Source organism: Mus musculus, chromosome X (assembly GCF_000001635.26).
Source record: "Mus musculus strain C57BL/6J chromosome X, GRCm38.p6 C57BL/6J".
In the NCBI taxonomy this organism is placed as follows: Eukaryota; Metazoa; Chordata; class Mammalia; order Rodentia; family Muridae; genus Mus; species Mus musculus.
The window spans coordinates 74071159-74087033 of record NC_000086.7 but is presented as its reverse complement, the minus strand read 5'-3'; the positions used below and the strand labels follow the sequence as shown (position 1 = coordinate 74087033).

Here is a 15875-nt window from a genome sequence, read left to right as displayed (position 1 = left end):
ATTTTTAACATAAATCTTAACTATCACAACTTATCAGATTTCAACTGCTACTGTCCTGGTTAAAGCCTTCATCATCTATCTTTCTTCAACTGCTGCCAGGACCTCTGGACCAGCCAGTTCTTCATTCTTCACTGGCAACATAGGTTTTATGGTGACAGCTAGTGACTCAAATATTTATCAAGGGCTTCTCATCTCAAAATAATCTCCTAGTTCTTTTGGTGGCCTAGGTCTCTCTCCAGTCACACTGGCCTCCTTAGTAAGGCAGGCATAGTCCTTCCTTAGAGTGTTTAAACTTGCCTAGAATGTTTTCCCCAATTACCCATATTGGGAGACGACATGAGGGCAAAAGCTAGAGGGTATCATAATAGCACTTCTTTTGTCCTTGCCCTATCTATTTCAAAGTCTTTATCTCTGTGCAAAATTTTAAGTTCTACTTTCTTGTATGTTTAGTATGACTCTTCCTTACCAGGAGTCTAGTTTGTCTCCTTGTTCAGTACTAAAACAGTGCCTAGCAAATAAATGAATAGAGAGGGGAGCCAAATTTGAATCAGAAAGTCTCTTGTTGCATAGTGTTTAAAAAACAAACAAAGAAAGAAAGTCTCTTGTTGAGCATTTGTTTAGCACAAAGAGCATTGGATGCTGACTGGTATCAGGGTAAGGCTGCTTTGACAATGCTCCCTCTGGCCTCACTCCCTTTTATACGTACTTCCATCAAACCATCTGATTCAACAATGACAGACCGATCTCTTATGGGCTTGGCACACACCATCTGCCCATTATAAACGTCTGCAAAGACCAAGGTTTGATATGTTGATTTTACTGTCAGCCTTAAGAGTGCGACATCTGCTAATTTAGTGTAATAATACAATCAGTAGACCCTTTAAAACAAGTCCCTTGGCTTGGAACAACGCCAGGCTCCTCAACAGGCAACTTTGCTACTTCTACAGAAAATGATAATAAAGAAATGCTGGTGAAGTCAAATGCTTATCACAATGGTGAACTACTCAGCAGGGAGGCTCTAATAGGCGCCAAGAGCCTAGACTTCCTTAAGCGCCAGAGTCCACAAGGGCCCAGTTAATCCTCAACATTCAAATGCTGCCCACAAAACCAGCCCCTCTGTGCCCTAGCCGCCTCTTTTTTCCAAGTGACAGTAGAACTCCACCAATCCGCAGCTGAATGGGGTCCGCCTCTTTTCCCTGCCTAAACAGACAGGAACTCCTGCCAATTGAGGGCGTCACCGCTAAGGCTCCGCCCCAGCCTGGGCTCCACAACCAATGAAGGGTAATCTCGACAAAGAGCAAGGGGTGGGGCGCGGGCGCGCAGGTGCAGCAGCACACAGGCTGGTCGGGAGGGCGGGGCGCGACGTCTGCCGTGCGGGGTCCCGGCATCGGTTGCGCGCGCGCTCCCTCCTCTCGGAGAGAGGGCTGTGGTAAAACCCGTCCGGAAAATGGCCGCCGCTGCCGCCACCGCCGCCGCCGCCGCCGCGCCGAGCGGAGGAGGAGGAGGAGGCGAGGAGGAGAGACTGTGAGTGGGACCGCCAAGGCCGCGGGCGGGGACCCTTGCTGGGGGGCGGGTAGGGGCGGGACGTGGCGCGGGAGGGGCCCGCGGGGTCGGGCGACACGGCTGGCGGATGGCGTCCCTCCTCTCTACCCTCCCCCTCCCTCTGCCGCCGGTGGTGGCTTTCTCCACTCGTCTCCCGCAATCGCGAGCGACGGTTCTCAGCGCGATCTCCCTGGAGCCACCTTCGAATGACGCCCTCCCGCTGCCCGCCCCATCTGTGCGCATCCTAGGCCCCAGCTGTGCAAGCGCCCTTGTCGTCTGGGCTTCGCCAGTTGGGGCTGCGCGCGCTCCTGCCCTTCTTGGGGCTTTGGGCCTCGGCACTGTCGCGCGCCCGCGGTCCCGGCCTCTCCCTGGATCGCGCTGTCCCCTTCTCCCTCGCGCGCCCCCACTCCCGTTACTTGCTCCCCCCTCACACACACAGACTGGCGCGCGTGCGCAGTCCATCTCCCGTTGGGAGAGTGCGCCACAAGGGCTCCTGAGCTCTTACCCCCATCTCTGGGTTTTGCTCCCTCCTCCTCCTCTCCCATTCCGTGACTTTTTGCCCCCACTGCAAGCGAGTCGGTCCATCAGCTCCATTCCCCACTTGGCAGGAACAAGTTGAGGGTTATTGTCCACCCACAAAAAGGACTAGACATTATGTTCCTAGGTCCCACAACTCATCATAAAGAGATGGTTGTAGTTCTCATCAGGAACCGTGGGCAAGGGACTGTGCGTTCCTCAGCACTCGAAGCTCTTCCGTGAGACCATGCCCGCAGGGTGCTCTGGTTCTTTGGGGATGCTGTGCTGTGGCTTCGGAATATGAGCGTCTTCCCACCCTCCCTCCCCTCCCTTCGCCAGCGATCATCCAGTTACATAAGTGGAATGGGACGTTGTATGTAACGGGCTCTCTTCGTCCTGGAGCGCTCAGGATCGCCAGTACCAAATGGGGCGAGATCATCGCATCGCTGTGACTCCTGTCACTTATCTTTGAAAGTTCATTCTCTTTTTAGTTTGGTTATGGCTGAATCACTGAAAATAAAACACAGGTGACTTTTATGTGGCAGTGGCAATGTTTCTGAGGTTTTGCACTAAAGGTTTAAAGTCATCATGGAGTCTAAAAAAGATTCCCTCTCACAAGAGAGACCCTGGTATGACATTGTTCAGTATGGACCCCTGAAGGGCAAAGCTTGTTAGGGGATACCTCTATGCTGGTTCCTTGTATGTTCGGGTATAGGTTGATCAAAACAAAAATGGGCTCCACCACAAATTTGATATTCCTGACTCATAGTCAGGCAGATATGTACTCTTGGTTAATTTTCCAGGAACACAAATGGGCTCTGTTGAGTCATTTGCATGTTGACTCCACTGTTTGGAATCATTACAGTGAGGCAGTAGGCTCAAATACAGGGTGGTTGATGACGATCATGAAACAGAATGGACTAATTTATAGTGCTAAGTGACTGAGATGTTGTAGGACAAGTTCTAGATATTTTGTTATACTACATAAATGAAACCAATTTGGGCCTGGGTAGTAAAATTTCACTAATAGGTAATTATTACTGTAGAGGAGAATTTTGGGTTTGTGGTTGGAATTATGTGAATCTCAGCAATTTCAATTAATAACATGATTAAACTGATATCTTAGGTTCTTTGAAATATGTCGAATCTCTATAAAAAGATAAAATTTGGATTGTTAGGTCCTTGGGGAGTTTCCACCAAGGATTTGGAAAAATATATTTACAGACTTTTGGTTTTTCGTTTGTTTTTAACTTCAAATTCAAGTCATACTCAGAAAGCCTAGGAAACACTTGCTTTTATTTTCTTACCTGGATATGTCAGAACCTTAAAGAGTCCAAACACTGTAAAAGTACAAATGATCTAAAATGAGTTAATACACATGGCCGACAGAGTGCATTCACTTTCACAAACACACCCAAGTCTTGCTTGTCAAAAAATTCCAAGGTTTGTACATCTGAGCCTGAGCTCAGAGTTGGAACCTTTACTTTGTTTTTATATTCTTACAACAGGTTTGCTTCCTCAGGTGCCCCTCTGGTTATCTATTTGTTGTACCCATAGCTCTTTAAACATCGTAAGCAACTTCTAGAACACAGTTTCCTTTCAAAGTGCCTGGTGACATCTGAAGCTAGTGTGTCCTAAGAATTTGAAGAAACTGTATGGCTTTCTTGCTAGTATTGATCTATCACATATGCCTATTTTCTTTCCATGAGAATGTGTCTTGAGTACTTTAAAGCTACAGTAACAGGTCACTATTTCACTGAAGAAGAAAGCATCATGTTGTCCATTGTACTCTAAGGATTATTTTTTTCCTTTTTTTTTTTTGTTATTGTTATACTGGTGGTCAAACCCAGGACCTCATGCATGCTAGGCAATCACTCCACATCCTTAGCCTTCTACTCTGTTTTTTGTGCTGTTTGACTCCTGAGGTACATATGACCACAAAGACTACACATAGACCACAAAGATTTTGGAAGGTTATGATATGTTTTTGCAATCTGTGTATTTTCCAGATAGAGTGGTTCACTCTACCTGATCTGCTTCTATGAAGCCTAATCTATTGGGGATAGGGAGGCAAAGCTATGGAGTTTAAGGAGAAATCAGCTAAACCCTTGTTCCAGTGCCCCAACTCCACCCATGAACTCCTGAGAAGTTTTTTTTTTTTTTAAACCTAAAATAAAGAGCAGCAGAGGTAAACGTGTTAGTTTGTTTGCATGGTAAATGATATATCCTGGAACCTGTTATCTTTTCTAAAGGTAATTGTCAGTGAGAATCTTTTTTTTTATTCATTATTCTCATATATTGCATCCCAACTGTATTTTCCACTTCCTCCTCTCCTCTCAGTCCCTCACTCCTCCCTTCTCCTTCCCCATCCACTCATCCTTTTCCCTTTAGAAAAGGCAGGCCTCCCAGGCATATCAATGTAGCATGGCATATTAAGTTTCAATAAGACTAGTCACCTTCCCTCATATTAAGGCAGCCCACTAGGAGGAAGGGGATGCCAAAAGTGACAGAGCTCCCCACTCCCTCTGATGGGAGTTCCACAAAAACAGGTCACTCGGTGGGGAATGTTTTAATTGGCTAAGAGCAGTTTACCACCAGTGAACTACTTCTGGGAAGCATAGACTGATGGACAATGACATTTCTAGTAGCCAGTGTTTTTAAGCGCAGCCTAGACTAGAGAATTCCAGGAAGTGTGGCAGAATATCTCATTTTAATCACCTGCTCTGGTAACATCTGTGCAGCAAGCCATGTGGCTAACAGAAACAATCTTTTTAGTTGGGTAGAAAACACTATTGTTCTTCCAAGGGAAGGACATTGTCCTCAGTGCCCATCACAGCCATTTTTAATCACTCCGCTGTTGTCCAATCAGAGTGCTGCACCTGCTCATCATTTCAGGGAGTCCAGTGGCTCCCTACTTCTGGGGCTAGTTTATACAGAAGGTGTGTGTGTGTGCTCTTCTGCTTTCTACAGCTCTCTTCTGCCTTTCTCTCCCAAGGAACATTTTCCTTTGAAAGTTTGATTTCAATCACTTTTATGGGAAATATAGTGTGTGGAATGTCTGAATGGTGGCAAGACTCAAGAGAAGGCAGACGAGCCTACTCCCATGTTAAAGGGGGAAATATGACCTTTTCCTGGACACTGCTAGCATGTGAATGTCTGCTCACCTAGCTGGTACTATGGATGTCTGGACTCTTGTTACTGGCCAAGCCTTAGTAAAAGTGTGCTTATCTTTTCCTAAAAGCAGGGGGTATTTTAGTATGAATATTTTTGTTGGATTTTCACCTAACTGAATTCATTTTTAACTTTTTTTTTCATCAAATCTCAAACTTTTTTAAGAGCTTAGAATAAAGCTGAGTTCAGCTTCTAGTGAAATAAGGGCTGAAGATATAGGGCTCAGTCAGTAGTGTAGAGCATTTGCTTCACATGCTCAAGGCACTGATTTCAGTTCCATCCTTACAAAAAAATAAATAAATAAAATTGCAGGTAGGTAAAACTAGTCTTGAGAAGTTGTGACTTTGCAGGCCTTCTTATAAACAAGGCACTGGTTTGAGTTTTTTTATTAGGCTGATATCCAAAAAACAATTAACTTTGGGATTTCAAACTGTTCCATGACTTAATTCTATGATTTAAGGAAATTATAGAAATGAAGAGGTTTTGCTGAGCCTTAAAAGAGAACTGTAAGCATCGTCTAGGTAAATAGCATACAGCTGCAAAGGACTTGGTTGCTGTTGCCTTTCCTCTGGATTCAACCCCATGAGTGACTATAATAGACTTAAGTTGTATAGTATAAGCTTTTCTTTTAGTGTAAAGATAAAAGTGTTATTGCTGGGAGAGCCAGGTATCTAAAATTAGGTATTTAGGTAGCTAAGGCTTTAACTAGGAAACGATGGTTAGCTTGGTGGCAACAGCCTTATTTGAACATGTGTGCAAAAAAAAAACAAACAAAAAAAAAAAAAAACGAGAGACTGAAGCCGGAAGAACTGAGTTTGAGGACAGCCTGAACTACATAACGAGACTGCCTCAAAAACAACAATGGGGGGAGGGAGAGCGCTCAGCTGTTTAGAGCACTTGTTTATCTTCCACTACCTTCATAGAGGCTCACAATGGTCTAATTCCAGTCCCCAGGACCCATCTTCTAGCCTCAGCAGGCACTACATGTGGGTAGTGCACAGACATACATTCAGACAAATGCTCATGCACATAAAATAAAAATAAATAAAATCTCAAAAATTTTAAAGAAAAACAGTAACAAAAAGGTCAAAAGGATCATCAACTCTGTGTTACAGCCATTGAGATGTACTGAATTGAGAGGGTTACAGAAATTGGTTAGAGAAGGACTTATAGTTTGGATGATGGCTTTGGATCTCCTGGTGTTTTGTCTTTTATCTCAGGGTGAAAACCCCTTTGTGATGTTAGAGCAGTTCCTTGCAGCTTTGACTGCTGGAAGCAGAAGAGAGACTTTTGCCTCTGGATTTGGTTGTGTTCTTTTTGAGGTGATGTGTGGGTGTTTGGGTTTTTTGTTTGTTTGTTTTGGTTTTTGGTTGGTTGGTTTTTGTTTTTTTTGGGGTGGGGGGGGAGTTGGTTGTTTTGTTTTGATGTTGCATATACTCTTGAACACATTCTATCCTTGACTTTTCCTGTATAGTGTGGTGGAAGAAGTACTTAAGCAGAAGTCACCACTTGTGGTGTGCACTGTAGTTCCAAAGTGTTCCCCAGAGGTGTAAGGACCTCTGATAGTGACGCTTCTGACAGCCATAACTCTTGTCTTTATTTTAGCATTCTGTGTTTTGTGGCAGTAATTTGCAGTTTATTCTTTGCTTCTAACTAGCTGAGCTGGGAAGTAACATAGTATGTTGTCTGTTTATCTTCAGAATGTTCCAAAAAGCCTTGGGAAAAGGTGCAGCTCAATGGGGACTTTCAACTTACGATTTTCTTTGTTTTAGGCTCCATAAAAATACAGACTCACCAGTTCCTGCTTTGATGTGACATGTGACTCCCCAGAATACACCTTGCTTCTGTAGACCAGCTCCAACAGGATTCCATGGTAGCTGGGATGTTAGGGCTCAGGTAAGTAACCTTCCTTTTTTTTTTTTTAGTATATGTCCTGGTTTGGCCATCTGTTTTTAAAAAAAAAAAAAAGGAAAAAAAGATATACTATTCTTGGACAGTATGAAAGTACCCCAAAGACAAAAAATATAACTGGGCCAAACTGTGCCATATAATAAAAAAAAGTCACTTCCCTGAGCCCTGAAAGTTCAGTTCAGTTTGGGTAGAGTTACTTGGTAGCCACAGTGTGATCTGGGGGGTGGGTGTCAGATTAGAGCTGGAACTGGTGATCTGCAGCTTCAGTTCACCTTGAAGCAGGAGAGTGCTTGGCCTGAGCTCTTCACCTGTGCTGCTGCTCTTACCTAGTGGTCTTCAGCATGATGCTTTCTTTGATTTGGTTTGGGCTAAATGACTTGCAGGTCGATGTTAGCAAGCAGTGGTGTGCTGCATTTTCAGATATAGGAACTGGTATGTGGTCCCCTTAGAAGAGCACCTTTCTGAAAGTGTCACGGCACAATGGAGCCTGTGGTTAGTGGTGCTTGCTTGCTGACCTCTGATGGATGCATCCAGACAGATGTGCGACTCTCGGGATTCTAGAGCAGGAAAAGCTGGAAAGCCCAGTTGTTTTTCAGACCTGACAAATCTGTACTGTGAACTACTGCGGTACCATTGTGTGGACTTTAGTTTTTGCAAGAATGACTTGTTCTGTAATTTCTTATCCTTTATCAGGCTCAAACCTCTCAAGCTTTTTTTAAATTAGTAATTATTCTACATTTGATAGTTTGTCACCTGTATTTCTGTGTGATAAAACAGATAATGCCAATTGACTTTTCCTATCTTCTACAAAAGAAAATGTTGACTGTTCACACATGCTGTGTTTTGATTGTAGCAGAGATCCCCAGTTAGCATTTTCTGTATCTCTAAATGTATTACACACTGTACAGACGCAACACACATGTACACACACACATAGCTGATTTATGGGGGGGGGGGGTAAGTTTTGGGTGGAGGAGAATAGAAGAAAATGAAGATTTGATTCTGCTTCTGATACTGTGACGTCAGTTGTCATTCTCCTCACTGTCATGAGGTATGATCCAGACCTGACCGATCTTTGTGCTTCACACATTTATGCTGGTGGGAGTTATATGGCTAGTGCTTTGTCTCAAGAATTCTACTAAATGTAATAGAAGCACTGATGGGTAGATGTTAGGCTGGGCGTGGTTTGCGGTTTTTAAAGTCTTTTTCTCAGTTTATGAATGACTCTGGGAAAAAGACAGTAATGATACTATACATGTTTCTCCAGAGAAAGGGTGGATTTTTTTTTTTTAGAAAAAGTCTTTTTTTTCTTTTATTTATTTATTTTTATTAGATATTTTCTTTATATACATTTCAAATGCTATCCCGAAAGTTCCCTATACCCTCCCTCCGCCCTGATTCCCTACCCACCCACTCCCATTTCTTGGCCCTGGTGTTCCCCTGTACTGGGGCATGTAAAATTTGCAAGACCAATGGGCCTCTCTTCCCAGTGATGGCCGACTAGGCCATCTACTACATATGCAGCTACAGATATGAGCTCTGGGGGTACTGGTTAGCTCGTATTGTTGTTCCACCTATAGAGTTGCAGACCCCTTCAGCTCCTTGGCTGCTTTCTCTAGAAAAACAACCATTTCAGGTCAAACAATACAACTTTTTTCTAGAAAAATGTATATCTTTTCTTCTTAATTAAAAAAAAAAAGGAAAAGAAAAAGCCAAGCATGGTGGTGTACAACTTTAATCCCAGCACTTGGGACACAGAGATAGGTAGATGGATTTTTGTGAGCATGAGGCCAGCTTAGTTTACATAGCAAGTTTCAGGCTAGCCAAGGCTACATAGCAAGACCTTGTATCAAAAAAAAAAAAACCCTATAAACTTTAAATTAGAACTTCTTCATCAGCTAGTCATTTTGAAGAATGGCTACCTAGACTTGGAGGTACTGGTAGGTATCACCTTTCTGAAATTCTTGGGACTTCATAATTAGATACCTATTTTTTAAATCAGTGTTCTTTTTGTTATTACTGAGCTGTATCTCAGTAATTATTGGCCATTTGTATCTGGCCTATGTGAACTATATGTTCATGTTCTGTATTTATTATTCCATCAGGATATTTTTTATTAATTTTTAATTCTTTGTGTGTGTGTGTGTGTATGTGTGTGTGTTTAATTCTTTTTCTGTGTCTGTGGGGCTCACGCGGAAGATGAGGGGTGCATATGAGTTCAGGCACCTACAGAGGCCAGTGGTAGATCCTCTTGGAGTTATAGTTATGGACAGTTGTAAGCTACCTCACATGACTGTTAAGAAACCAAACACAGGTCCTCTACCAGAGTCACAAGTGATCTTGACTTCTAAGCCATCTCTTCAGCCCCCAAGATACTTCTTTTTAAGTGGGTCTGTAAGAAGCCAGGAGCTATACTTTCTAGATCTACTGAACTGAATACCTAACCTGTTTGTCCTTCTATTATATAAAATCTCAGGCAGCCCAGTGATTAGCTTAGTGGGTTAAAGATGCTTCCATCAAGTCTAGTGACCTAAATTTGATCTCCAGAAGCCATATAGTGGAAAGAGAGAACCAACTCCTCGAAGTTGTTGACTCCAACAAGCTATCTTTAGACTGTAGCACACATGTAACATGGACACTTAAAAAAAAATTAAGATTTCATTTGCTCCTAGAAAGTGTTTTCTGGAGGCTGGAGATACTGTTTAGTGGTTAAGAACATAGGAACACTTGCTGCTCTTGCAAAGGGCCTGGATTTAGTTTCCAGAACTCACAAGGGTACGTAACTCTTGTTCCATGAGATCCAGTGCCCTCTTCTGGCCTCCACAGGCATCACACATGCATGTGGTACATAAACTTACACCATACAAAACACATAAAATTAATTTTTTATACAGGAAAATCTTTTTCTTCTAGGAGTTAGTTGATACTTCCATTTTTTTTCTGAAAAGATTGATGTATTTTCAATGTATACATATTTAATGTATCATAAGTTCCTGTTTGTCCACATTCCTTTTTAAGTTGTTTTTTTTTAAGATTTTATTTATTTATTATATGTAAGTACACTATAGCTGTCTTCAGATCTCATTACAGATGGTTGTGAGCCACCATGTGGTTGCTGGGATTTGAACTCAGGACCTCCAGAAGAGCAGTCAGTGCTCTTAACTGCTGAGCTATCTCACCAGCCCTTAAATTGGTTTTTAAAATTGTGTGTGTGTGTGTGTGTGTGTGTGTGTGTGTGTTAGGCTAATGGATCATTAGGCTTAGTGGCATGCAGCCCTTAGGTAGTTTTTAAAGTTAGCTTATAAAAATGATGGTCTTATTATGGTATTTTCATATATACTCTGTTCTGTTGCTCATTCTTCCCCATTCCTTTTCCTGTTCTCCTGCCTTATCCTTCTGGTCCTCACTACAGAACCACCACCACCCCTTCTCTAGTTTCATGTCATATGTTACCTGTTTCCCCTTAAGATTGCCCTGTGTTTTCCCAAATACTGGTTTTTATATTTAACTTTGAGATGGGATGATTTCCGGAGTATGCTTGAGTTTGACTTTGGTAAACTTGTCATTCAGTTTTCAAATTATTATTATTGCCTTCCACATCCAGATCTCTTTTCTTTTATAATGCTGCAGTTCTATGCTCACTGAAGACTAATTTTCGCTTCTTGCTTCATCCCTATCCTTTGCTAAAACACTCTCCTACTGGCTGTCAATACCGTCTAGTGCCTTACTCTGAATGTTTATGCATGTGCATTTTATGTATTTTGTATGTTTACACATATACAAAAAGTATGTGGGAGTATATCTTTTACTTGAACCATAAAATATGGCACATAGTTGCAAAGCTTGCCTTCTAGTTAATGTATCTTGGCGATTATCTGGAATTAGTTTATACAGAACCATATCATTCTTTTTAACTGATGAAATAAAATAGTCTATTTATGGGGTATGCTATAATACATTTGATTTTCTATTAATGGATGTTTGTGTTTCTAATTGTCAAAATGTCATTTATCCTACCATGGTATGGTGGCACATACCTTTAATTCCAATACTTGGGAGGCATAAGCAATAGGATTATTGCAGATTTGAGGCCAACCTGTTCCGACCATTCAGAGCTACATAGAAAAACCTTATCTACCTCAAAATGTTGATGCTCTATGTGTTAGTTAGGGTTTTATTGCTGTTAAATAGGGCTTATTGCATGGTCACCATGACCATGACAGCTCTTATACAGGAAAACATTTAATTGGAGCTGGCTTACAGTTTCAGAGGTTTAGTTTGTTATAATCATGGCAGGAAGCATGGCAGCCTACAGGTAGACATGGTGCTGGAGAAGGAGTCAAGAAGAGTTCTACATATTGATTAGAAGGCAACCAGGAAGAGACTCATTCCACATTGGGCAGAGCTTGAGTATAAGAGATCTCAAAGCCTGCTTACACAGTGATGTTACTTCTTCCAGCAAGGCCACACCTACTTCAATAAAACCCTGCCTTCTAATAGAGCCACTCCATAAGGCCAAGCATTGAAACAAATAAATCTATAGTGCTCAAACCTATTCAAACCACTATACTATACATTTTTTCCTGTATTTAGCTCAGAGGCAAGTTTATCTGTAAGATAGAGTTCTAGAAGTGGAACTTGCTAGATCAAAGGATATATACATTTTAAATTTTCAAAGTATTTCTGAACAAAGGGGTAGCCATTTAGTTGTAGACTTTTAGGGGGAAAACTATAAATAGATAAATACACGAATTTATGACTACAGTACTATTTTTAGAGATTAGAGTGTAGTTGGGCTAGGAGGAAGTTGTTTTTAGCAGTTAGCACTAGAAACCAAACTTTGGAGGCTTCCATTTCATAAAATATGATCTTGTGTAAGCAGGGCATTTCAGGCAAGACATTTTACTTGATGAGGGGAATTTCAGCTAGTTCCTATTTATGAATCTTGAAGAAAATCAAATGGTTTTTTATTTTGGACCATTCTAAGTTGTGGTAGCTCCTTTGGATTCTTGGCTGGAGAGTATCCCTCAGATGCTGGACCTTCTGCCTACATCCTGTTTTAATTTGCACAAAGAATATCCTGTAAGTATTTGGGACCAAGTTGCTGTTGCTTTATTTATTTATGAATGTTGTAGTGTATATAGCAGTACTTTATTCATGTGATCTCTACTGATCGAGCATCTGTTATGTGTGCTAACTACTGGGACTGTCCTTACCCTGGCCTAATGTAGGTACGGATGGGCAAATGGGCTCTGATTTTCCAAGGGGTAGACAATTATGATTGTGAAGAGTGTCTGCCACTGAGAGAGCACATAAAATGTTAGATTTAGCTGGGCGGTGGTGGTGCATGCCTTTAATCCCAGCACTTGAGAGGTAGAGACAGGTGGATTTCTGAGTTCGAGGCCAGCCTGGTCTACAGAGTGAGTTCCAAGACAGGCAGGGCTACACAGAGAAACCCTGTCGCAAAAAAAAGCAAAAAAAAGTTAGATTTATGGGATGGAGGCAGAGAACAGTTTAGTTGTCTTTTTCTTAAATGGCAGTCAGCATCTGCACAGTAAGGAAACTTTAGCTGAGTCCAGGAGAAAGCATCAGTAGAAAAAGATGATGAGTCTTAAAAATAGACAAGAATGCCTGGTAGCTGAGGCAGGAAAGAATATGTGTCTGGCTCAGTACACAGACATAGGCAGGTGTGCATAGTCAGCTGGGGCCTGAAGATGGGAGCTCTTACGTTTTGGGGCATGTAGTATGATGTTCAGGCAGCTGTATACTAGTCACACAAGCCAAGATACAGCATACTCTTAAGATACTACTCTTATCCTCAGAGTTACCAAGCAGTGCTCTGTCCATTTATCCTGTACTATTTCCACAATGAATTTATTCTGTACTTACTCTAAGGACAATTTCTGTAACCTTCCCATTCTACCTATTGGAGCTCCAGGGTTCCCATTATAGATCTCCTTACAGAACCTCCTTCCCCTCCATACTTTTGTCCCAGGAGATTGGTAGACACTTAAGTAGGACAGGGCTTCTCCTTCCAACATATTCTCTATTAACATTATTCTCTATTACCATAGTAACACTCAATAGTGCCAGCCTATGAGGTAGTCCAGAGCTTGTACAGGAGCAAAAGCTATCTTTGGTATTAAATGATACTTCTCTTGATATTTTTTTATTCTATGAAAATACTTTACCACTAAGTCATACCTGCAGCCTTAAACCCTTACTGATTTCCATCAGTTTTTTTTTTAATGTGTGTATATTTTTGTTTTTGAGACAGAGTTATGCTGTATAGCACTGGCTGGCCTAGAATTTGCAGCAGTCTTTCTCCTTCTGGTTTCCAAGTGCTGGGATTACTTACTGGTGGGAACCACTATGCCCAGTTATTTGGTTTTTTTTTTTTTTTTTGAGACAGTATCATATAGCACAGGCTAGCCTTAAGATCACTATGTAGCTGAGGCTAGTCTTAAATTACTAGTCATAGTCATCCTACCTCTACTTCACAAGTGCTTAGATTAGAAGTGTGTGTCACAATCCAGGCGTGGTGGCGCATGCCTTTAATCCCAGCACTCGGGAGGCAGAGGCAGGCGGATTTCTGAGTTTGAAGACAGCCAGGGCTACACGGAGAAACCCTGTCTCGAAAAACAAAAAACAAAAACAAAAAAAAAGTGTGTGTTACCATAGTAGGCTTTATTATTTTTTTGAACAAGACTTTGATAGTAAAGGAAGTGTATGAACAAACTTGTTTCTTTCCTGTCATGGACTAGGTCTATCCTGATGAGCCAATGTTAACAGCAGTCCTCTAATTCTCCCAACCTGACCTCAGGGACTGAAACTAGAACCTTCTCCAGATCCTCTGAACTTTTTGCTCTTCTGTTCTCCCTAGGTCATTCTGTGGTTGTTTTCCCAGTCTTTTTAGCCCTTGTACCCTACCCACATGTGGTAGCTACTTACATACTTTTTGACCCAAACATAAGTGTTAGCAATCTGCATGCGTATTCATGCCAGCCTCCTTCTGTAGAACCCAGAAACAGTCCCAGCTAAACTCCAACTCATGGTAATTTCCCTGCCTCCCTAAAGTAGCTAGTCTACTAAAGTTGATCAGGACACATTACATTCCCTGCAAGGTTGTGTTGTACATATAGCATATTCTACAGTGCAGGATGCTATTGTATGCAACTCCTTTCTTTTTTAAAGTATGGTTATATTGATCTTTGCAGACCTTCTTCATTTGTGTTTCCTTTTGCTATGGAAACATTTTTGTAACAGAAATCTAACCAGAGTTTTCACTGAGAATAGATTAGATAGAAGCAAGGATTGGTATTTGCTTTATGTTTGTATCCTTTGGTCTTGTTAACCAGAAGTTGTTACATTTCTATGTTTATAAAATCTTTCCACACACACACAAAAATTGCATCTATGTCTAGACTTTCCTCCTTGTCTCCTTTGTAACCTCTGTATTTCTACTAAACCATGAATTTAATACTTTGGCAGCGCAATCTTAATTTTCTCCATGTAAGTCAATTTTGAAAATCTTGAAATACTTTTTGGCTTGCTTGAGGCTTCTAATAATACCTTGGTATTCTCCTCTAACCTGGGGCCATAGCTGATGCATTTTTATAAATGATTTGAACAGTTTATACTAATATATATTTATGCTTACTTGCCTAATAATTGACAGTTGTTCATCTTTGTCCAGTTCCTGATAATCCTATATCTTCATTAGTTTGTACCTTATAAATGAACAGATTAAGTATACCAAACTACTAAGGGAAAAATACATTGCTTGAGGTATGTATTAGCATTGCTTTGATGTGTTGTATTCTAATTTTTCCTACACACATTTGGTAATTTATTTTTAAAATATATGGTTCCATGTGTTTCTAGGTTTTGTGTTTTTGTAAACAGCAGAAGGTATTAGAGCATATTAAGAACTAATTTGCTCTAATATTTTTAGCTGTTTTTGGAATTATTCTTGGCAAAAAAATTAGACAAACGTCTGCAAGTTGTGACAGTTTGGCTTTTGTTTGTTCTTTTAAATTCCAAGATAAATAGATATAGTGATTTTTTTTTTTAGGCTAGTAAAACTATGGGAATGATAAAATCCAAGTAGTTAGGACAGTTGAAAGTTGTATTTTTTTAATATTTTTTATGTATATGGGTGTTTTGCCTGCCTGTGTATCTGTACACAGAATACATGCTTGGTTCCTTGAGGAAGCCAGAAGTAAGTTTCAGACAATTTTGAGTCACCGTGTGGGTGCTGGGAATTGAACCTGGGTCCTCTAAAAGAGAAGCCAGTGTTGTTAGCCAGAGCCAACTCTAGCCCTGAAGGTGTGTTTTAAAATGTTAATGTCGCTTATAAGTACTTGTATAATATTTCTTAGATGTTCTTCCAGATTAATATAAAACAAACAAAAATATGATACTTTTAAGCTTTTTGAGCTTTGGTTTTTTTTTAAGTAGCATGTCATGTATCCCAGACTTCTCTCAAACTCCCTATATAGCTGAGGATGACCTTGAACTTCTGACCCTCTTTCCTCCACAACTGCTGAGATTATAGACATCACCCCACAAAGCAGAGCTCTTTATTTTTCATTATAAAAATGGAATATTATAGTAAGAAACTTGGAAAATGCATATAGGTACAAAGATCAAAAGTTAAAAAAAAACATCCTGCTGAGCCTGGTGGGACATGAATCCAGGACTGGGGAGGTAGAGGCAAGATGGGTCTCTAAGTT

General features: G+C 41.1%; 1 protein-coding gene across 3 annotated transcripts in view; it reads left to right on the top strand.

Moving 5' to 3' along the window:
* Positions 1–1343: 1343 nt before the first annotated feature.
* Positions 1344–15875, top strand: part of Mecp2 (methyl CpG binding protein 2) — a 59099-nt gene continuing 44567 nt past the window's right edge. The window contains exons 1-3 of one of the 3 annotated variants that reach the window (XM_030251240.1): positions 1394–1524; positions 6450–6551; positions 7002–7125. In XM_030251240.1, coding sequence (XP_030107100.1) covers positions 7100–7125 — 26 coding nt within the window. In that variant the 5' untranslated portion in view covers positions 1394–1524; positions 6450–6551; positions 7002–7099. Of the gene's footprint in view, positions 1525–6449; positions 6552–7001; positions 7126–15875 lie in introns of all 3 variants that reach the window. The other 2 variants (NM_010788.4, NM_001081979.2) reach the window with 2 other exon arrangements.